The sequence below is a fragment of the Bos taurus genome, chromosome 2, assembly GCF_002263795.3.
Source record: "Bos taurus isolate L1 Dominette 01449 registration number 42190680 breed Hereford chromosome 2, ARS-UCD2.0, whole genome shotgun sequence".
Lineage (NCBI taxonomy): Eukaryota > Metazoa > Chordata > Mammalia > Artiodactyla > Bovidae > Bos > Bos taurus.
In genome coordinates this window covers 458,982-483,689 of record NC_037329.1, presented here as the reverse complement: position 1 = coordinate 483,689, position 24,708 = coordinate 458,982, and the positions used below count along the sequence as shown (strand labels likewise).

Here is a 24,708-nt window from a genome sequence, read left to right as displayed (position 1 = left end):
CTGACTTAATGGCCGTGAGTCTGAGTGAACTCCGGGAGTTGGTGATGGACAGGGAGGCCTGGCGTGCTGCTATTCATGGAGTCGCAAAGAGTCGGACACGACTGAGTGACTGAACTGAACTGAACTGAAAGCTCTCTGAGTGGGAAACGCATTGATTAAATATTCATAATAGGAAAATGAAAGATCTAATTCCAGCTATCTAACATTCCATTTTAAGAAAATGGAGGAGAAAAAAGAGCAAAGTAAAACCAAAGTAAATGTAAGGAAATTAAAGACAAGGTCAGAATCAACAAATTAGGAAACAAGCAGAAAATATATATAAAATAAATCAAGCCAAACCTTGTTCCAAGAATTTTTACAAATTGACAAACTTCTACCTAGATAGATCAAGAAATAAAACAGCAGAAACCACCAATATCATCAGTAATAAGGAGCTATCAACATAGACACTACAAACACTAAAAGAATAATAATGTTACTGTTAACAACTTTATGCCAAAAAATTCAACAACCTATGTCAAAAGAGCATATTCATGAAGAATATATGGTCAGAATAGATGCTTCATGTGATTTCTATTCTCTTAAATTTTTTGAGACTTGTTTTGGGGTCCAGCATGTGATCTATCCTGGAGAATGTCTCATGTGCATTTGAGAAAAATATGTATTTGGGCTACTTTCAAATGGAGTGTTTTATATATATATATGTATATATATATATATATATATATATATATATATATATATATAGTATTTGGTAATATGTCATTTAAGGCCAGAGTTTCCTGATTGATTTTCTGCCTATTGATGTAAGTGGTCTGTTAATATTCCCTGTTAGTAATTTGTGCCTGTTAACATTTGCTTTATATATTTAGGTGTTTCTGTACTCTTGCCTGGAAAATCCCATGGATGGAGGAGCCTGGTGGGCTGCAGTCCATGGGGTCGCTGAGGGTCAGACACAACTGAGCGACTTCCCTTTCACTTTTCACTTTCATGCATTGGAGAAGGAAATGGCAACCCGCTCCAGTGTTCTTGCTTGGAGAATCCCAGGGATGGGGGAGCCTGGTGGGCTTCCGTCTATGGGGTCACACAGAGTCGGACACGACTGAAGTGACTTAGCAGCAGCAGCAGCATGCTGGGTGCATCTATATTTACAATTGTTATGTCTTTTTCTTGGATGGAGCCCATGATCTTTATGTAATGTCCATCTTAGTTTCTTATTACAATATTTGTTTAAAGTTTCTTTTGTCTGGTATAAGTATTGCTACCTTTACACTTCTATTTTCAATGGAGTACCTTTTTTTATCCTTTCACTTTCAGTCTGTGTGTGTCTTTAGATCTGAAGTTAATCTCCTGTAGGCAGCATATGTTTGCTGGGTCTTGTGTTTGTTTTTTAAATTCATTCAGCCATTGTCTGTCTTGATTGGAGATTTAGTCTATTTACATTTAAAGTACTGATAGGTTTGTACTTATTGCCATTGTCTTAATTGTTCTTGCAGTTCTTTTTAGTTCTTTTCTTTCTCTTTTGTTTATTCTTTTGTGACTTGATGATTACATTTAGTTTCATGCTTGAATGCCCTTCTCTCTTTTTTGTATGTAGCCATTGCAGGTTTTTGCTTTGTACTTATCATGAGGTTCATAAATAGCTAACTATCAATCTATCTAATTACCTATCTATATCTGATTATTTTAATTTGATGATCTTTTCAATTTGAATAGTAACATTAACATGTTCTCATCTCACTCATGCTTTATACATTTGACCTCATATTTTATGCCTTTCTTGTTTTGTGAATCCTGTATCTACTTATTGTGGACATGAATGATCTTACTACATCTTTTAACCTTTCTAGTAACTTTATAAATAGTTTATGTACTACCTTTGTTGTATATTTACCATCACCAATGAGAGTTTTTTTCCTTTCATAATTTTCACATTTCTAGTTGTGGTTTTTTCCACTTAGAGTAGTCCCTTTAACATTTCCTGTGAAGCCACTTTGGTGGTGCTAAACTCAGCTTTTGCTTGTGTATAAAGCTATGTCTCCTTCACATATGAGTGAAATCCTTGATGGGTAGAATATTCTTGGTTATTGGTTTTTTCCTTTTGTCACTTTGTATATGTTGTGCCACTTCATTCTTGCCGCAGTTTCTACTAAAAATGTCAACAGATGTAACTGGTTGTTTTTCCCCTGCTGCTTTTAAGATTATTTTACTTTTGCCATTTTAGTTACAATGAGTCTTCGTGTGAATCTCTTTTGGTTGATCTTGTTCGAAACTCTCTGTGATTCCTGGACCTGGATGTATATTCTTTTCCCTGGTTAGGAAAGTTTTCAGCTCTTATGTCTTTAAATATGTCCTCTGCCCCTTTTTCTCTTCTCCTTCTGGAATCCTTGTAATGCGAATATTAGTATAGTTAAACTGTCCTCATTCTTTTAATATTTTTTTTCTGTTCAACTTTGATGACTTATACTTTATTTTCCAGTTCACTGATCCATTCCTCTATATAATCTCAACTGTGGTTGATTCCCTCTAATGGGATTTAAAAAAAATCATTTTTTGTATTCTTCAGTTTTGTTTGTTCTTTATATATTCTAATATTTTTGTTAAACTTCCCACTGTGTTCATTCTTTCTTATCATTTCTTTTATCATCTTTGTGATCATTACCTTGAACTCTTTATTTTTATTTTCTATGTTTTCCATTTCACTGTAGTATAATTGACATGTAACATTAGTTTCAAGTGTACAATATACTGATTTGATATTTGTATGTATTGTGAGAGTTGGACTATAAAGAAAGCTGAGTGTTGAAGAATTGATGCTTTTGAACTGTGGTGTTGAAGAAGACTCTTGGAGAATCCCTTGAACTGTAAGGAGATCCAACCAGTCAATCCTAAAGGAAATCAGTCCTGAATATTCATTGGAAGGACTGATGTTGAAGCTGAAACTCCAATACTTTGGCCACCTGATGTGAAGAACTGACTCATTGGAAAAGACCCTGATTATGGGGAAGATTGAAGGTGGGAAGAGAAGGGGACAACAGAGGATGAGATGCTTGGATGGCATCACCGACTCAATGGACATGGGTTTGAGTAAACTCCAGGAGTTGGTGATGGACAGGGAGGCCTGGCATGCTGCAGTCCATGGGGTCGCAAAGAGCTGGACATGACTGAGTGACTGAACTGAACTTTGAAATCATCACCCACTGCTCTTTTAACCATTCTCCATAGTTCCTCCATTTCCAGAATAATATAATTTGAATCGTACCATATATAGCTTTTCAGTTTGGCTTCTTTCACTTAGTAATATGCATTTAAAATTTCTTCCAGAGCATAAAGAATCCACCTGCCAATGCAAGAGTTGCAGGTTTGATCCATGGGTTGAGACTATCCCCTGGAAGAGGAAATGGCAACCCACTCCAATATTCTTGCCTGAAAAATCCCATGACAGAGGAGCCTGCCAGGCTACAGTCCATGGGGTCACAAAGAGTCAGACATGATATGAGTGACTATTCACACATGCATGCATGCATGCTTGCCATGGCTCTTCATGCTTGATTTCTTTTCAACACTGAATAATATTCTATTGCCTGAATGCACTGCAGTTGATTTATCTATCTATTTAAGGATATCTTGATTGTTTCCAAGTTTGGGTAGTTATGAACAAAATGCTATATGCATCCATGTGCTAAGTTTTTTTGATGGCCATTACTTTTCAGATCCTCTGAATAAGTACTAAGGAGTGTGATTATTGAATCATGTGGTAAGAGTATGTTTAGTTATGTAAGGATTTGCCAAACTGTCTTTCAGAGTGACTGTGGCATGTTGAATTCTCATCGGTAATGTATAAGAATTACTATTACTCCACATGCTAGAAGAACTTGGTATTGGTGTTTTAGATTTTGGCCATTCTAATAGGTATGTAGTTGTGTCTCTGTTATTTTAATTTTAATTTCACTGTTGCCATATGATGTCGCACATATTTTTATGTTTGTTTACCATCTGTATATCTTCTTTGATGAGGTATCTGTTAATAACTTTGGCCTATTTTCCAATCAGGTTGTTTGTATTCTTTAAAAAAAAAAAAAAAACTTATTGGAGTAGGGTTGATTTACAATTTTGAGTTAGTTTCTTCTATATAGCAAAATGAATCAGTTAGTTATATGTATACATATATACACTTGTTTTTAGATACTGTTTCAATATATGTCATTACAGATTATTTAGTAGAGTTGCCTGTGCTATCCAGTAGGTCCTTATTAGTTATCTATTTAATATGTTGAGCTCTCTATTGAGTAGATTGCTTGCTGCTACTGCTGCTGCTAAGTCGAGTCAGTCGTGTCCGACTCTGTGTGATCCCATAGACGGCAGCCCACCAGGGTCCCCCATCCCTGGGATTCTCCAGGCAAGAACACTGGAGTGGATTGCCATTTCCTTCTCCAATGCATGAAAGTGAAAAGTGAAAGTGAAGTCGCTCAGTCGTGTCTGACTCTTAGTGACCCGAGGGACTGCAGCCCACCAGGCTCCTCCGTCCATGGGATTTTCCAGGCAAGAGTACTGGAGTGGGTCGCCAGTATGTCCATTTAATTCTTCTGAGGTTTTATCTTGTTCCTTTATTCTGTTTAGATGGGAATGTATTTTTCTGTCTTTTCATTTTGCCTAATTCTTTCTGTTTATTTCTATATATTAAGTAGGTCAGATACATTTCCTGATCTTGGTGGAATGCCTTGTGTAAGAGACGTCCTACAGGGCCCAGCATCAGGGGACCAGAGCTATATGCTCTAGGGTCCCTCAATATAGGGTGTGTTGGCCATTCTGTTTTGATGAGGCCAACTTCTGTGGGAATGCTGGCAGGTGGGCCTGGCCCCTGGCCTGGTTGGGTACCAGGTCTTGCCTTATGTGGTGGTTGCTGACCTACTGATGGGTCAATCTGGGTCTGAGGATCCCCTGAGCTAGTTCTGGTGCATTGTTGAGTAAGGCCATGTCCTGGTGCAGCTAACTGCAGGACTGGTGGGCCCTGTGTTTGGTGTATGCCTGCTAGTAGGTGGGTAAGCCCCCAGCACTAATAGGCTAGAAAGAGGACTCAAAAATGGTAGTTGTGAGCACCAGTATCCTCATGGTAGAATAAACTTCCAAGAATGACTCCTACCAGCATCTGTGTCCCGAGGGGCAGTCTAAGTTGTCTCCTACAATGGAAAAGCTCTCTAAGGTCAGCAAATGGGTCTGACTCAGGCTCTTTACAAATGACTCCTTCTTCACTGGGACTCAGAGCATGTGAGATTTTGTGTGCACTTTTTGAGATTGGAGTCTCTCTTTCCTATAGCCCTTTGGCTCTGCTACATGCAAGCCCCATTGGACTTCAATGCTGGATGTTTGGGGAGCTGGTCTTTCTGGTGCAGGATCCTGAATGGGGGAGCCCAATGTGAGGCTTGGACTCCTCACTTCTTGGGGATTACTTGGAGGATAATCACTTCTGAATTCATGATTATCCTCCCATTTGTGAGTTGCCATCCTGGGGTGTGTGTTTTACTGTGACTGTACTACTGTACTGTGCTGTGACTGTACTACTCTTACCCATCTTGCAGTTCCTTTATATCTTTAGTTGCGGAAAATATTTTCTATTAGTTGTCAGGTTGTTCTCATAGATAGTTGCCCTGTGAATAGTTGTAATTATGGTGTGCCCATGGGAAGAGGTGATCTCAGAGTCTTCCTACTCCACCATCTTGGCCATATCCCATTTATGAACAACTAATTTTAAACAAAAGTGCCAAATAATTCAATACGGAAAGGAACATCTTTTCAACAAATGTTGCTGAATCAACTGGATATATGTATGAAAAATAAAAAGAGTGCTACAATTAATTTTACCATTTTGTAGTTTCATTCCTTTATCTGCTTAGCAGTCTCTTTAGAGATGCTGTTTTCATTGCTAAATTGGTAACTTGTCACTTCTATTCTCTCTGTCCTCCTCTTTCTTCTTTTCTATTTATTAGTCTCCATTAGCACGCAAATTTTGTTAGTCTTTTCTCTCAATTGAATATTTTTTCTATTTTATCATTTTCTTCTTCCTTTGGGTTAACTTGTTATTTTTTACCTTCTGAAAACGAATGCTTAGCTTTCTTTTCATGCTTTATATTTTCAAATATGATATTTAATGCCATAAATTTCATTTGCATAGATTTAACTACATTCTTCCAAGTTATTATATGTATTTTGATTGTATTTTATTCATTCAAAGCTTATTTTTAATTTGATTTCTTCAATCATGCTCTTTTTTTCTTAAGTAGCCAATTTCCCTAGCCAATCCCCAATTGTGGATATATCTTATTGTCCTTGCAGTTCTATGGATGATTTGTATATATTTGAGGCTGTGTTACTAAGCATATAGAAATTTAGAATTATTAACTGTTCATGAGGGATAGAAAGTTAGAAACTTTCATTTTTTTCCCTATCCTTTAACTTTCAACTTTTCTTATCTTATATTTTAAATATGTCTTTGGAAGACAGCATGTATTTGGGTATAAAACTCATATTTTTAGTCCAGTCTGACAATATTTAGCCTTTTAATAATATATTTATTCTATTACTCTTGCTGCTGCCACTAAGTCACCTCAGTCATGTCCGACTCTGTGCGACCCCATGGATGGCAGCCCACCAGGCTCCCCCGTCCCTGGGATTCTCCAGGCAAGAACACTGGAGTGGGTTGCCGTTTCCTTCTCCAGTGCATGAAAGTGAAAAGTGAAAGTGAAGTCGCTCAGTCGTGCCTGACTCTATTACTCTTAATGACTATATTAATACATTTGAGTTTAAATCTGCTATCTTTTTATTAGTCTGACCTTGTATACTTTTATTTTCAATCTTTTTTTCTTCTTTATCTGAGTTGATTAAGGATTATGTAGAATTTGATTTCCCATTTTTTGGCAATTAATATTCTCTTTTAGTGGTTTACTCAAGAAATGACAACTTACATTCTTAACTCATCAAAAGGCAAATGTTACCTGTTACTTTTACACTCTTCAACTCTAGTTTCTTTAAACAAAATTACTCTACTATATCTGGTATCTATAGATTCTCCTTATTGCATGTTTGTGGTATATTTAAATCTGTTTTGGTTATTTATTCTCTCATTCATGTTACTTCACTACTTGTACTCTTGACTACTTGATCTTAATCTGTGGAACTCCTGAGAGGCTACATTTGGGGTGTTTTCTTGCAGGAACTGCTTCTGTTTGCCTCTACTGGATGCCAGGGGATAATTTTCAGCCTGTTTCAAGGCTCTCAGTTCAGGGTGAGAATCATTGGTTTCAACCTACAACATTGCTGCTGCTCACATTTCAGTACAATGGTTTTAGTGCCTGGTTGGCCTCTGTGCTAAGTCACTTCAGTTGTATCCAACTCTTGGTGACCCTATGAGCTGTAGCCCACCAGGATCCTCTGTCCAGGGGATTCTCAACCAAGAATACTAGAGTGGGTTGCCATGCCTTCTTCGAGGGGATCTTCTTGACCCAGGGATCAAACTCGCAGCTCTTTACATCTACTGCATTGGCAGATGGGTTCTTTACCACTAGTGCCACCTGGAAAACCCTGGTTGGCATCCAGCTCAAGGCAATTTCATCCTTCCTTGCCATTCATATCTGCAGCTCCCAGCTAGCTGCACTAAACATTTTATTGGAAAAGGAGATTCTTTGGAAAACATTACATTGTCTCACTAATCCAGTAAAGCCTTTAAAGTGTACTTTATCCAATATCTATTTATTTGACTGCAGAAGGGAGCTTAAGACCTCTTAGTCCCCCATTTGGAAGGAATTCAGTTCAGTTCAGTTCAGTCGTCTAGTCGTGTCCGACTCTGCGACCCCATGAATCGCAGCATGCCAGGCCTCCCTGTCCATTACCAACTCCCGGAGTTCACCCAGACTCACGTCCATCAAGTCGGTGATGCCATCCAGCCATCTCATCCTCTGTTGTCCCCTTCTTCTCCTGCCCCCAATCCCTCCCAGTATCAGAGTCTTTTCCAATGAGTCAACTCTTCACATGAGGTGGCCAAAGTACTGGAGTTTCGGCTTTAGCATCATTCCTTCCAAAGAAATCCCAGGGCTGATCTCCTTCAGAATGGACTGGTTGGATCTCTTTGCAGTCCAAGGGACTCTCAAGAGTCTTCTCCAACACCACAGTTCAAAAGCATTTTTTCTTCGGCGCTCAGCTTTCTTCACAGTCCAACTCTCACATCCATACATGACCACAGGAAAAACCATAGCCTTGACTAGGCGGACCTTTGTTGGCAAAGTAATGTCTGTTTTTGAATACGCTATCTAGGTTGCTCATAAGTTTCCTTCTAAGGAGTAAGCGTCTTTTAATTTCATGGGTGCAGTCACCATCTACAGTGATTTTGGAGCCCCCCCCCAAAATAAAGTCTGACACTGTTTCCACTGTTTCCCCATCTATTTCCCATGAAGTGATGGGACCAGATGCCATGATCTTCATTTTCTGAATGTTGAACTTTAAGCCAACTTTTTCACTCTCCACTTTCACTTTCATCAAGAGGCTTTTTTAGTGTCACTGATTTGTTGTTATTTGTCTAATTTCAGTGGGGCAGGGATATCAGGTTATTACTGAACCAGTTGTTTTGCAACCTGTCACTGCAACAGAAGGATAATATATTTCATATTGTGAGGGATTTACATCATATTACACAATCATCTTTTCACTATATAAATTGATGGAGGAGACAAGTGATGTATATAGTCTTCAACTATACATAAACTTTAGTTTGCTGAAGTGTAAAATATATATTTGTAAATTTAAATTTGATAGAATTAATTATTACAGTTATTTCATTCGTAATTTTATAAAGGAATTACTGGCTTTTTGTATTCTCATATTTTGACTTTCTCAATTAAGAGATCAGTTAGTCATAAATGAATTATTAGATGCCATGTTCAAGTATTCTGAAAATTTTCCTTTATTTTGTCTGACACTGTTGCCACAGACCATTGTGGAGTAATTATATGACACTAAATCTATAAATAGATAGTTGTCTTTAGGCATACATTAAGGTGTACACCAAATACAGTATGTATGTATGTGTATGTATATATACCATGTCTATTTCATATCTAGCAAAAGTTTTAATCTGGCTTAGACCTTTAAATTTTCTTTCAGTCAATAGCATATAAAGATAATTTTTCCATTACATTGTTTTCTTTTTCAAATTAAAATTTTTGTTTATTTTAGTAAAAGTTGTATTACTATAAATCAGTGATTATTAACAAGGGGCAATTTTGTAGTGACATTTTTGGCACTGTCTGAAGATGTTTTGGTTGTCATACTGGGTCAGAGAAGGTACAACAGGCATCAACTGGGTAGAGACCAGGAATACTGTTAAACATTCATCAATGAACAGGACAGATCCTGAAACAAAGAATGATCTTGTTCCTAACATCTCTTTAGGCTGATATCAAGAAACCATGCTCTAAATAGGCTTATATTATGATTTAGTTGATATAGCAATCTTGATTGATCATGTGATTGAAGACCCAATATTTTTGCTCCACAGTTTTTGTATGAAGCCTAACAAAGAGTTGTACATATGGATGGGAAAGTTATAAACATATTTAGACATAGTCAAGCTGATAATTTCAATATTTTAAATTATGCAGCATGATGACATCACAGTGAAAAGACCACATTTGAGAGGTACTAGGTAGATATGTCACCCCTGTGTCTGGTTCCCTGTTGGTGTTTCCTGTCCAGGATCTGTCATGGACAGCAGAGGATCCCATCTTTGGCTGGGACAAAGCAGGTAGACTGAGCAGAACGGCTCCTGCACTTATATCTCCTTCATCCAATTCTTTTTCCTACCTTTTTCTGTAAAGAATTTTCAGAATCTGTCTAGTACTATGAAAAGAGTCACATGCTTCACTTAAATAGACTTTTCTTTAAGTTATAAAAACCATGAATTTTCTTTTTAGTTTTCTAAAACTCTGTGAGGTTTAAACTTTAAAAAGAAATTTGAAATGCAACTTACTAGAAAGACATTCTATATGGAGAGATATTTCATTATATACAGGTGAACAGTACTCCCAGAGAGCAATCTTTTTTAAAACGTTTTTTATTTTTTTAATGATTGTGTTGTTTTTAGCAATTAATATCTGTTGAGCTGAATATATCAATATGTTTATCTGACCTGCATTGTTTTTTCTTCTTTTGCATCTCTGTTTTTTAAAATTGGAGGATAATAGCTTTACATTATTGTGTTGGATTCTGCCATCAACAATTCAAATCAACCATTATATATATATATATATATATATATATATATATATATATATATATATCCCCTCACTCTTTAGCTTCCTTCCCAACGTGCTCCCATCCAACTTATCTAGTCTGTCACAGACCTGGCTGAGCTTTGTGTTACATAGCAATTTCCCACTAGCTATCTATTTTTACACATGGTAGTGTATGTATATCAATACTAATTTCTCAATTCTTGCCACGCTCTCTTTCTCCTGTGTCTGCAAGTCTGTTCTCCATGTCTGTCTCTATTCCTGCCCTAAAATAGATTCATCACTAACATTTTTCTAGATTCCGTATATATTTAATATACAATATTTGTGTTTCTCTTTCTGACTTACTTTATTCTCTATAACTGGTTCTACATTCATCCACCTCAGTTCAACTAATTAGCACTCCTTCCTTTTCATGGTTGAGTAATATTCCAGCCTATTTTAACACAACTTCTTTATCCACTTCTCTGTCAATGGACATATAGGTTGCTCCCATGTCCTGGATACTGTAAATAGTGCTGCAATGAACATTGGGGTACATACGTCTTTTTGAATTCTGATCTTGTCAGGGTATATGCCCAGTAGTGTAATTGCTGCATTATATGTGATTCACTGGTGGCTCAGATGATAAAGAGTCTGCCTACAATGTGGGAGACCTGAGTTAAATCTCTGGATTGAGAGGATCCCTTGGAGAAGGAAATGGCAACCCACTCCAGTGTTCTTGCCTGGAAAATCCCATGACTAGAGGAGGCTGGTGGGCCACAGTCCATAAGGTCACAAAGAGTTGGACACGACTGAGTGACTTCACTTTCATGGTAGTTTCTTTCCTGGTTCTTTAAGTAATATCCATTCTCTTCTCCATTGTGGCAACCTCACTTCCCACCAACAGTGCATAGAGTTCCCTTTTCTCCACAAAGCCTCCAGTATTTATTGTTTGTAGATTTTTTAATGATGGTCATTCTGACTGGTGTAAGGTGATACCTCATTGTAGTTTTGATTTGAGTATCTCTAATAATGAGCAACACATCTTTTCAGGTTTTTGTAGGCCATCTGTATGTCTTCATTGGAGAAAAGTTTTGCCCCCCTTTTTTTTTTTTTTAGATTTGTATGTTCTGCCCATTTTTCATTGAGTTGTTTGTTTATCTGCATAAGCCACTTCTGTATTTTGGAGATTAATACTTTGTCAGTTGTTTTATTTGAAAATATTTTCTCAAAATCTGAGTGTTGTCTTTTCAGTTTTTTATAGTTTTCTTTGCTGTGAAAAATCTTTGGGCCTCATTTGTTTATTTTTGTTTTTATTTCTATTACTCTAGGAGGTGGATCAAAGAGGATGATGATGCAATTAATGTCAAAGAGTGTTCTGCCTATGTTTCCCAGTAAGAGTTTTAGTTTTATAGTTTCTGGCATTACATTTAAGTCTTTAATACATTTTGAGTTTATTTTTTAATATGGTGTTAGGAAGTATTCTAATTTCATTCTTTTACCAGTAGCTGTTCAGTTTTACCAGCGCCATTTATTGAAAAGGCTGTCTTTTCTCCATCATATATAATTGCTTGTAGTAGTCTCTTATGATCCTTTTCATTTCTGCATTATCTGTTGTAACCTCTCCCTTTTCACTTCTAATTTTATTGATTTGTGTAGTCCTTTTTTTCTTGATGATTCTGACTAATGGTTTGTCAGTTTTATCTTCTCAAAGAACTAGGCTTTAGCTTTATTGATCTTTATTACTTTTTCATTTATTTCACATACATTTCATATATTTCATTTATTTTTGCTCTAATCTTTGATTTCTTTCCTTCCACTAACTTTGGGCTTTGTTGTTGTTGTTCTTCTTCTTTTTCTAGTTGCTTTAAGTGTAAGGTTGTTTATTTGATTTTTTCTTGTTCCTTGAGTTAGGTTTATATTGGTGTGAACTTCCCTCTTAGCACTGCTTTTGCTTCATCCCATAGGTTATAGATTGTCATGTGTTCCCTGTCATTTGTTTATAGATTATTTTTTTACTTTCCTGTTTGATTTCTTCAATGACCTCTTGGTTAGTTAGGAGTGTATTGGGTGGTCTTCATGTGTTTGTGTTCCCGTTAATTTATATTTAATCTCTTAGTGTTGTTGTCATAAAAATGCTTGGTATTTTGTATATTTCATTTATTTCTGCTCCGATCTTTGATTTCTTTCCTTCCACTACCTTTTAGTTTTGTTGTTGTTGTTGCTCTTCTCCTTTTTTTAGTTGCTTTAGGTGTAAGGTTATTTATTTGATCTTTTCTTGTTCCTTGAGTTAGGTTTGTATTGCTATGAACTTACCTCTTAGCACTGCTTTTGCTTCATCCCATAAGTTATAGATTGTCATGCTTTCCCTGTCATTTGTTTATAGATATTGTTTTATTTTCTGTTTGATTTCTTCAGTGACCTCTTGGTTAGTTAGGAGTGTATTGAGTAGCCTTCATGTGTTTGTCTTCCTGTTAATTGATATTTAATCTTACAGTTTTGTGGTCAGAAAAAAATGTTTGATATGACTTCAATGTTCTTAAATTTATAGTTGATTTATGACCCAAGATGTGATATATCCTGGAGAATCTCCCATGTGCACTTGAAAAAAAGTGTATTCTGCTTCTTTTGATGGAGTGTCCTGAAAATATCAATAGGTTGATTTGGTCTAATGGGTCATTTAAGGCTTGCATTTCCTTATTAACTTTTCCTCTGGATGATCTGACCATTGATGTGAGTGGAGTGTTAAAGTCCCCTACTATTACTGTGGTACTGTTGATTTCCCTTTTCATAACTGTTAGCTTTTGCCTTATGTATTGAGGTGCTTCTATGTTGGGTGCACATATATTTATAATTGCTATATCTTCTTCTTGGATTGAATCCTTGATCATTATGTAGTGTTCTTCTTTGTCTTTTGTAATAGTCTTTATTTTAAAGTTTATTTTATCTGATATGAGTTATAGTACTCCAATTATCTTTTGATTCCCATTTGCATGGAATAACTTTTTCCAGGCTCACTTTCAGTCTGTAGGTGTCCCTAGGTTGAAGTTAATTTCTTGTAGACAGCATACATCTAGGTCTTGCTTTTTGTATCCATTCAGCCAGTCTATGTCTTTTTGTTGGAGTGTTTAATCCATTAACATTTAAGGTAACTATTAATATGTCCAATCTTATTACCATTTACTTTATTGTTTTGGGTTTGCATTTGTAGGTGTTTTTCTTCTCTTGTGTTCTCTGCCTAAAGAAGTTCCTTTAGCAATTATTGTAAAGCTGGTTTGCTGGTGCTGAATTTTCTTAACTTTTGCTAATGTGTACAGCTTTTGATTTCTCCATTGAATCTGAACAAGATCCTTGCTTTGTAGTGTAATCTTAGTTGTAGTTTTTTTTTTTTTTTTCCTTTCAGCACTTTAAGTATAGCCTGTCACTTCCTTCTGGCCTACAAATTTTCACTGAAAGATCAGCTGTTAACCTTATGGGAGTTCCTTTGTATGTTGTTGCTTTTCCCTTGCTGCTTTTGATATTTTTGTGTGTTTGTGTTTAATTTTTGTTTGTGCTTAATATGTGTCTTGGTGTGTTTCTCTTTGAGTTTGCCTGTATGGGACTGTTTTTGGATTACTGGACTTGGGTGGCTATTTCCTTTCCCATGTTAGAGAAGTTCTTGACTATTGTCTCCTCAAATATTTTCTTATGCCCTTTATTTTTCTCTTCTTTCTCTGGGACTCCTGTAATTCAAATGTTGGTGCACTTAAAGTTGTTTCAGTGCTTTCTAAGACTGTTGTCATTTCTTCTCATCCTTTCTTTTTCTTTTTTATTCTACTGTGCTTCAGTTATTTCTACTATTCTATCTTCCAGCTCACTTATCTATTCTTCTGCCTCAGTTATTCTGCTATTAGTTTTCTCTAGTGTATTTTTTATTTCAGTTACTGTGTTGTTCATTGCTGATTGTTCATTATTTCTAGGTCCTTTTTAAACATTTCCTGTATCTTTTCCATCCATGCATCAATTCTACTTATCTGTGCCTCCATTCTGAGATTTTGGATCATTTTTACTATCATTACTCTGAATTTTTTTCAGGTAGACTGCCTATTTCCTCTTCATTTGTTTGGTCTTGTGGATTTTTAATTTGCTGCTTCATCTGCTGCAAGTTTTCTGTCTTCTAATTTTGTTTAACTTATTGTGTTTGGGGTCTCCTTTCAACAGGATGTAAGATTGTAGTTCCTCTTACTTGTGGAGTCTTCCCTTAATGGGTGGGGTTGGATCAGTGCCTTGAATAGATTCCTGGTGGGTGAAACTGGTGCCTATGTTCTGATTGGTGAAACTGGATCTGTTCCCTCTAATGGGCAGTGGTGCATCCAGTGTTTTTTTTTTTTTTCTGTAGGGGAGGTGGTGTCTGTGAGCTTAGTATAGCTTCAAGCTATACTGTTTGCTATTGGGTGGGGTTGTGTTCCTTTTTTCTAGTTGTTTGGCATGAGGTGTCCAGCACTGGAACTTTCTGGCTGTTGGGTGTAGCCAGGTCTTAGTGTTGGGATGAGACCTTTGGAAGAACTTTCTCTAGTTAATATTCCATGGGGTCAGGAGTTCTCTTGTGGTCCAACATCCTGGATTCAGGTCTCTCACCTTAAAAGTTCAAGTCCAACCCATTGCTGGAGCACCAAGGCTCCACGAACTACTTGGCACAGAAGATAAAGAAAAAGAAAAAAATCAATCAAACAAGAAAATAACATGTAGACAGAACCACAAGAAATATAGTAAACTAAACAAAACTAAACAAAAACACACAAAGAAATGCACACTCAAACTCACAAAAAGAAGAGGAAAGAAAAAAAAGGAAACAAAAAAGAAGAGAGCTATTGAACCAAAAAAGAAACCCATAAATGTAAAACACTGAAAGATAAATTAGCAAAAACATAGCACCAAGATGAAATCAAATGTGGAGAGTAAACTTAAAAAAAGGCAAATAAAGCATGAAACATATACACCAATAAAACAAAAGAAAAAATGTAAAAACAAAACAGAGAAGAAAACAAGAGAAAAATACAACAAGGAAGTAAAGTAAAAATAGAGAAATATAAAATATAGTTAAAAATAAGATTAAAAACAAAGTAAAACAAAGAAAAAGATAAAAACATAGAAAAAATGCAATATAATGAAAAAGTACAGTAGAAATAGGGGAAAAATAAAATACATTTATTTAAAAATAATGTGCAAGAAAATAAAAAAATAAAAAGTAAAAAGTAAAAAACAATAATTAAAAAATCAACAATAAAAAACAAAATGAAAAAAATTACATATATACATAGAGAGATAAAGAGTGGTAGTAAGAAGACAATTTTCCTGTGGCCTCAGCTGTCAGTTTCCTTGCCCCCACAGTGAGGCTCCAGCCAATCTATCTTCTCAGGACGTCCTCCAATATTTCTAGGAACATCTCTAGACCTGCTGTGGGCACTGTGGGGCCAGCTCAGATTCTGATTTGGCATTATTTTACCTTGTACTTGCTTCCAAAGTTCACAGTTGCCCCTGAATTCCACAGCTTCAAATATGGGAACACTCATTGTCTACTGAGATATTCCACAGATGCAGAGTTTACCAAGACAATTGCAAGGATTTACTCCACTACTCTTGTCACTGCATGAGCAAATTCCCTTCATCTTGTTTGGTCACACAGCTCCTGGTGCTCAGCTTTGCTTTTGTCCAAGTTCTGTTTGTCCTACTGTTTGTAGGCCGCCCTCCATTGTCTGTTCCCTGTCCGGACAAAAGGGGCAAAAGCAGCGGCTGAGGCTGATTAGGGCTCACTTGCTCACTCACGCCAGGGGAGGGAGGGAAACAGCAGACACAATTGGGAAGTGTTGGTAGTGCCTGTGGTGGCAGAAGCCTGAGGCAAACTGCATTCTCCCAGGGAAGTTGGCTCCAGGTCATGGGTCCCTTGGCAGTGCCAAGCTGCACAAGCTCCCTGGAAGGTATGGGCAGTGACCTGTGCTTGCTCACAGCTCAGTGGCAATGGCGGTGCCTGAAACACTCACTTCTAGGGTCAGAGATAACAGTTGCAGTTTGTACTGCCGCTGGCACTTGTCTCTGGCACTTGCAGAGGTGTGGTCCTGTCATCTGTGACCTCGTGAAATTTGAGGGTCCCTGAGATAATGATCTCTTGCCTTTGTGGCAGGCCCAGGCTTTTTCCTTGACTTCCCCAGCTATGTAGTACTAGCCCCCTCAGACTGTCTTCGTGGTAGGCAACCCCAGTTCTATCCCTGGGATCTGACCTCTGAAGCCTGAGCCCTGGCACCAAGCCCCCACCTGCCCTGTGTACATGCAGACAACATCTCAAACTAGTGGGAACTGGCCAGCACTGACCTCTGTGCAGAGTTCTCTCCCTTTTCCCTCTGCACACCGATTGCTGTGCTCACCTCTGAGGCTCCAAAGCTCTCCTATGTGCCTGCCCATGAAGGTTTCCAAGTGTTCAGAAACTTTTCCTCCTTCATAGCTCCCTCCCAGAGGCACAGGTCCCATCTGGATTCCTTTGTCTCTTTTCTCATTTCTTTCACCCTACCTGTTTTGCGGAGATAAGTTGTCCTTATTGAAAGTCCGAGGTCTTCTGCCAGCTCTCAGTTGGTGTTCAGTAAGAGGTGTTCCACAAGCAGGTGTATTTTTGATGTATTTGTGGGGAGAAAGGTGATATTCGTGTCTTACTACTCTGCCCTCTTGAAGGTCTTCCCCACAGTGGTCTTAAAAAGAAATGGCTTTCTATCCAAATTTAAATTTAACATGGACTCTAATACAAATTAATGTTTGTATTAATGCGAACTGGCAGAAGTTCCTCCCAGTGCCACTCTGCTCTCATCTTGAAGAATCTTCAGTATCCATATGAGAGTAACTTATTTAGACTGTGTCTTTGATCTTTTATAAGCAATGAGAGCCCATGTTCACTTACTTTCATTTTAAAGATATGTTTTTAAGCCTTTGCATTTCTTCTCAGTTTAAAACTGATTCTCATCATACATTTATTTCTTCTAGGCATTGGCACATCTCCACTTAATAGAATATGTTGGAGAACAGACTGCTTTGCTAATAAAGGTACATTGAATACTGAAATATAATGTGCTCCAGCCACCATTCCTTTGATTTTTGTAAAAAAAGAAAAAAATATTAGAATAGATCTCATTCATTATGTAAAAAATATAACAGGGAACCTGTTTTAGCCTATGTAGGCTAGAGATGAAAAGAGACTTTTTTCAAGGAATATATAATTACAGATGCTCACAATTTTTCTATTAGCCTTTAGTTGAAACCTTTCTAGGAAGGAGAACAATTGAAACAGTAGTCTGAGTAAGTGATGCACAGAGTTCTTAACCCAAGGATTTTGCCAGGAAGTGAGGTCAGTGTGCCTAGTGTGGCATCTGGTGTCCCATCAGGTCATCAGGAACAGGGACACTCTGCTTTCCGCACTCCCCTCACCCCACACTGATCCAAGGGTTAGTTGGTTTGAGCATGGTTTGGAGTTACTACTCTGAATTACTCATAGACTCTGTCCCAGGCTCCTGGTAGGTGTTGGAAAAGTCCAGATAGTGCTGTTTGTACACCAGAGTCGCCTTTGGTTTCCTGTGTGGAAGAGGAAGGAACAGGAGCCCTGTTATCTCTTTGGAGTCCCCCGTGTCCTACCAACAAATCCTCAGTGTGTGTGTGTATGATTTTTGCAGCTATGGTAAACAGTCCTACTTTTATCTGCTGCTTTCAGATGGTCCCCGAAGATCAGCGCCTTACAGCTGCCATCATCCTGGTGGTCTGGGTCTCAGGCATCACATCCTCCCTGATTGACAACATCCCATTCACTGCTACTATGGTGAGTCAAAGTATCTTCCATGTGATGAGGACCCAGATTTCACTTTCACACAACCTGGGCTCACCCTTCCTTTCAAAAAAAGCTGAGAGTGAGCCCTGTCCCTAGGCTGTGCTCACAGGTTTAGGGGACAGATGTGATGAATCCCAAACAGCAGCTGGGAGCTAAGGCCTTATAGCTGCTGTGGGTAGTGAATCCCAGGATGGCTGGTTTTTTTAGGGTCAGTCTGACTGGGAGTTGCCACCTCTCATGGAAAAGACAGTCTTTCTTTTTTGTTTCTTTAAAGAAACTTCACTTCAGTCACTCAGTCATGTTTGAATCTTTGCAACCCCATGGACTGCAGCACGCCAGGTGTCCCTGTCCATCACCAACTCCTGGAGCTTGCTCAAACTCATGTCCATCAAGTCTGTGATGCTATCCAACCATCTCATCCTCTGTCATCTCCTTCTCCTCCTGCCCTCAATCTTTCCCAGCATCAGGGTCTTTTCCAATGAGTCAGCTCTTCCCATCACGTGGCCAAAATATTGGAGTTTTAGCTTCAGTGTCAGTCCCTCCAGTGAATATTCAGGGCTGATTTCCTTTAGGATGGACTGGTTGGATCTCCTGCAGTCCAAGGGACTCTCAAGAGTCTTCTCCAAAACCACAGTTCAAAAGCATCAGTTCTTTGACACTCAGCTTTCTTTATGGTCTAACTCTCACATCCATACATGACTACTGGAAAAGCCATAGCTTTGACTAGATGGACCTTTGTTGGCAAAGTAATGTCTCTGCTTTTTAATATACTGTCTAGGTTGGTCATAGCATTTCTCCCAAGGAGCAAGTATCTTAATTTCATGGCTGCACTCACCATCTGCAGTGATTTTGGAGCACAAGAAAGTGAAAACTCTCGCTACTTTCCATGAAGTGATGGGACAAGATGCCATGATCTTGGTTTTCAGAATGTTGAGTTTTAAGCTAGCTTTTTCACTCTCCTCTTTCACCTTCATCAAGAGGCTCTTTAGTTCTTCTGTACTTTCTGCCATAATGGTGATGATGTTTCTCCCTGCAATTTTGATTCCAGCTTGTACTTCAGCCAGCCAAGCATTTTGCATGATGTACTCTGCATATAAGTAAAATGAGCAGTGTGACAATATATAGCCTTGACCTACTAATTTCCTGATTTGGAGCCAGTCTTTTGTTCCAGGTCCAGTTCTAACTGTTGCTTCTTGACCTGCATACAGATTTCTCAGGGGGCAGGTAAGGTGGTCTGGTATTACCATTTCTTTAAGAATTTTCAGTTTGTTGTGATCCACACAAAGGCTTTGGTTTAGTCACTCAAGCAGAAGTAGATGTTTTTTTTCTGGAACTCTCTTGCTTTTTCTATGATCCAACAGATGTTGGCAATTTGGTCTCTGGTTCCTCTGCCTTTTCTAAATCCAGCTTGAACATATGGAAGTTCATGGTTCATGTATTGTTGAAGTCTGGCTTGGAGAATTTTGAGCATTACTTTGCTAGCATGTGAAATCAGTGCAATTGTGTGGTAGTTTGAGCATTCTTTGGCATTTCCTTTCTTTGGGATTAGAATGAACACTGACCTTTTCGAGTCCTGTGACCACTGCTGAGTGTTGCAAATTTTCTGGCATATTGAATGCAGCACTTTCACAACATCATCTTTTAGGGTTTGAACTAGTTCAACTAGAATTCCATCACCTCCACTAGCTTTGTTCATAATGAAGCTTCCTAAGACCCACTTGACTTCGCATTCCAGGATGTCTAGCTCTAGGTGAGTGGTTATCTGGTCTTTTTTGTATTGGTCTTCTGTGTATTCTTGCCACCTCTTCTTAATATCTTTTGCTTCTGTTAGATCCATGCCATTTCTGTCCTGTATTGTGCCCATCTTTGCATGAAATGTTCCCTTGGTATCTCTAATTTTCTTGAAGAGGTCTCTAGTCTTTCCTATTCTATTGTTTTCCTCTATTTCTTTGCATTGATCACTGAGGAAGGCTTTATCTCTCCTTGCTATTCTTTGGAACTCTGCATTTTGATGTGTATATCTTTCTTTTTCTCCTTTACTTTTCACTTCTCTTCTTTTCACATCTATTTGTAAGGCCTCCTCAGACAACCATTTGGCCTTTTTGCATTTCATTTCCTTTGGGATGGTCTTGGTCACTGCCTCCTGTATAATGTCATGAACCTCCATCCATAGTTCTTCAGGCACTCAGTCTATCAGATCTAATCTCTTGAATCTATTTATCGCTTCCACTGCATAAATATAAGGGATTTTATTTAGGTCACACTTGAATGGTCTAGTGGTTTTCCCTACTTCCTTCAATTTATGTCTGAATCTGGCAATAAGGAGTTTCTGATTTGAGCCACAGTTACCTCCCAGTCTTGTTATTGCTGACTGAATACAGCTTGTCCATCTTTGGATGCAGAGAACATAATCAATCTGATTTTGGTATTGATCATCTGGTGATGTCCATGTGTAGAGTCTTCTCTTGTGTTTTTGGAAGAGGGTGTTTGTTGTGACCAGTGCATGCTCTTGACAAAACTCTGCTAGCCTTTGTCCTGTTTCATTTTGAACTCCAAGGCGAAATTTGCCCGTTACTTCAGGCATCTCTTGACTTCCTACTTTTGCACTCCAGTCCCCTATAATGAAAAGGACATATTTTTTGGGTGTTAGTTGTAGAATTTCTTGTAGGTCTTTATAGAACTGTCCAACTTCAACTTCTTCAGCATTACTGGTTGGGGTATAGACTTGGATTACTGTGATATTGAATGGTTTGCCTTGGAAACAAACAGAGATCATTCTGTTATTTTTGAGATTGCACCCAAATACTGCATTTTAGACTCTTTTGTTGACTATGAGGGTTAGTCCATTTCTTCTAAGGGATTCTTGCCCAAAGTAATAGATATAATGGTCATCTGAGTTAAATTTGCCCATTCCAGTCCATTTTAGCTCACTGATTCCTAAAATGTCAATGTTCCCTCTTGCCATCTCCTGTTTGACTACTTTCAATTTTCCTTGATTCATGGACCTAACATTCCAGGTTCCTATGCAATATTGTTCTTTATAGTATTGGACTTTACTTCCATCACCAGTCACATCCACAATTGGGTGTTCTTTTTGCTTTGGCTCCGTCTCTTTATCCTTTCTGGATTTATTTCTCCACTCTTCTCCAGTAGCATATTGGGGACCTACTGACCTGGAGAGTTCTTTCAGTGTCATATCTTTTTGCCTTTTCATACTGTTCATGGGGTTTTCAAGGCAAGAATACTGAAGTGGTTTGCCGTTCCCTTCTCCAGTGGACCAAAATTTGTCAGAACTCTCCACCATGACCCATCCGTCTTGGGTGGCCCTTTATGGAATGGCTCATAGTTTCATTGAGTTAGATAAGGCTGTGGTCCATGTAATCAGTTTGATTAGTTTTCTGTGAATGTAGTTTTCATTCTGTCTGCCCTCTGAGGGATAAGGATAAGAGGCTTATTGAAGCCTCCTGATGGGAGAGACTAACTGTGGGGGAATCTGGGTCTTGTTCTGATGGGTGGGACCATGCTCAGTTCAGTTCAGTTCAGTTCAGTCGCCCAGTCATGTCTGACTCTTTGCGACCCCCTAAATCGCAGCATGCCAGGCCTCCCTGTCCGTCACCAACTCCAGGAGTTCACTCAGACTCACGTCCATCGAGGCAGTGATGCCATCCAGCCATCTCATCCTCTGTCGTCCCCTTCTCCTGTCCCCAATCCCTCCCAGCATCAGAGTCTTCTCCAATGAGTCAACTCTTCGCATGAGGTGGCCAAAGTACTGGAGTTTCAGCTTTAGCATCATTCCTTCCAAAGAAATCCCAGGGCTGATCTCCTTCAGGATGGACTGGTTGGATGTCCTTGCAGTCCAAGGGACTCTCAAGAGTCTTTTCCAACACCACAGTTCAAAAGCATCAATTCTTCGGCACTCAGCCTTCTTCACAGTCCAACTCTCACATCCATACATGACCACGGGAAAAACCATAGCCTTGACTAGACAGACCTTTGTTGGCAAATTAATGTCTCTGCTTTTGAATATGCTATCTAGGTTGGACATAACTTTCCTTCCAAGGAGTAAGTGTCTTTTAATTTCATAGCTGCAGTCACCATCTGTAGTGATTTTGGAGCCCAGAAAAATAAAATCTGACACTGTTTCCACTGTTTCTCCATCTATTTCCCATGAAGTGATGGGACCGGATGTCATGATCTTCGTTTTCTGAATGTTGAGCTTTAAGCCAACTTTTTCACTCTCCACTTTCACTTTCATCAAGAGGCTTTTGAGTTCCTCTTCACTTTCTGCCATAAGGGTGGTGTCATCTGCATATCTGAGGTTATTGATATTTCTCCCGGCAGTCTTAATTCCCGCTTTGCTTCTTCCAGTCCAGCGTTTCTCATGATGTACTCTGCATATAAGTTAAATAAGCAGGGTGATAATATACAGCCTTGATGTACTCCTTTTCCTATTTGGAACCAGTCTGTTGTTCCATGTCCAGTTCTAACTGTTGCTTCCTGACCTGCATACAGATTTCTCAAGAGTCAGGTCAGGTGGTCTGGTATTCCCATCTCTTTCAGAATTTTCCACAGTTTCTTGTGATCCACACAGTCAAAGTCTTTGGCTAGTCAATAAAGCAGAAATAGATGTTTTTCTGGAACTCTCTTGCTTTTTTGATGATCCAGCGGATGTTGACAATTTGATCTCTGGTTCCTCTGCCTTTTCTAAAACCAGCTTGAACATCAGGAAGTTCATCGTTCACGAATTGTTGAAGCCTGGCTTGGAGAATTTTGAGCATTACTTTACTAGCATGTGAGATGGGGCCATGCTCAGTAAATCTTTAATCCAATTTTCTGTTGATGGGTGGGGTTGTGTTTCCTCCCTGTTGTTTGACCTGAGACCAAACTATTGTGGAGGTAATGAAGATAATGGCGACCTCCTTCAAAAGGTCCCATACATGTACTGTCTCACTCAGTGCCCTCAACCCTGCAGCAGACCACCACCAACCCACACCTCTGCTGGAGACTCCTGGACACACACAGGCAAATCTGGGTCAGTCTCTTGTAGGGTCACTGATCCTTTCTCTCAGGTCCTATTGTGTACAAGGTTTTCCCTCCAAGAGTCTGTTTTTCCAGTCCTGTGTAAGTTTTGGTGGCTCTATGGTGGGGTTAATGGCGACCTCCTCCAAGAGGACTTATATCACACCCAGCTCTGCTGCACCCAGAGCCCCTGCCCCTGCGGCAGGCCACTGCTGACCTGTACCTCTGCAGGTGATACTCAAACACTCAAAAGCAAGTCTGTCTCAGTCTCTGTGGGGTCTCCTGGTGAGCACGTTTTGTTTGTCTGAGTGTCTCTGGCGGGTATGGGGTTTGATTCTAAATGTGATTTTGCCCCTCCTAATGTCTTGCTGGGGCTTCTCTTTTGCCCTTGGACATGGGATATCTTTTTTTGGTGGGATCCGTGGCTCAGACGGTAAAGCGTCTGCCTGCAATGCGGGAGACCTGGGATTGATTCCTGGGTTGGGAAGATCCCCTGGAGAAGGAAATGGCAATCCACTCCAGCACTCTTGCCTGGAAGATCCCATGGACGGAGGAGCCTGATAGGCTACAGTCCATGGGGTCACAAAGAGTTGGACACGACTGAGCGACTTCACTTCACTTCAACATTCTCCTGTCAATGGTTGTTCAGCAGTGAGTTGTAATTTTGGAGTTTTCACAGGAGGTGACAAGTGCACATTCTTCTTCTCTGCCATCTTGTGGAGTATTCTAATCTATACCCAGACCATAACCAGTTATACGATCTCAAGGAAGAGCAGGTTGGTCCCTCACTCCAACGCTGCCCCTGCCTTATAAAAACTTCCTTCCCTTCACACTCAACTTGCCCCAACCTGAACATTGAAAGAAAACCAGAAGACATTAAAAACAGTTGGAAAACATTAAAAACAATTGGAAAACATTAAAGACAGAGGCTGGTTGAAGGTGTTAATCTTTTTTCGTACAAAGGCAGAATCTATTTTAACTGTCCAGGGTGGCTTCTTGGAGAAGGAAATGGCAACCCACTCCAGTATTCTTGCCTGGAGAATCCCATGGACAGAGGAGCCTGGCAGGCTGCAGTCCATGGGATTGCAATGAGCTGGACATGACTAAGTGACTGACACTTTCACTTTCACTTTCAGGGTAGCTTCTGATGCTATGGCCTGGAGAGGATTTTGAATTCTCTGTGTGATCTCGACACAAGCAGAGATCAAGGGTCCATATTACAGGCCTTTTACAAGGCTGTTGTGCCCTGCTCCTGCTGTGTCTTCTGACATCACTGATATTCAACTTAGGGCAGAATTGTCAATCCCTGGCATGACAGTGTAAAGGTGAGAAAAGGAAGCTGGAGTCCTGTCACAGCACCTGGGGTCACAGGTGTGCTGGGTGTATGTGAACACTTCTTATGTCTGGATCCTAGACAAGAGTATTCTCTCTTGTTCTTGTGACCTTGAGGGCTACACCTCTCTCACAGGACCTTAGGGTGACTGGGACTCTTCATTACCACATATTGCTTGAAATCACAGTGTCTGCTGGGTTGATGCTCCAGTAAACAAGCTATTGTTCTCCCATGGTCTGGGCTTGGTAATT

The 24,708-nt window shown here is 39.1% G+C and overlaps 1 protein-coding gene across 4 annotated transcripts in view; it reads left to right on the top strand.

Moving 5' to 3' along the window:
- OCA2 (OCA2 melanosomal transmembrane protein) overlaps positions 1-24,708 on the top strand; it is a 280,525-nt gene that overhangs the window by 221,253 nt on the left and 34,564 nt on the right. For 3 of the 4 annotated variants that reach the window (XM_024979497.2, XM_024979496.2, XM_059877649.1), the window contains 2 exons: positions 17,271-17,330; positions 17,992-18,096. The exons of the other annotated variant lie outside the window; for it this stretch is intronic. In XM_024979497.2, coding sequence (XP_024835265.1) covers positions 17,271-17,330; positions 17,992-18,096 — 165 coding nt within the window. The remainder of the gene's footprint in view (positions 1-17,270; positions 17,331-17,991; positions 18,097-24,708) is intronic. 4 annotated transcript variants of the gene reach the window in all.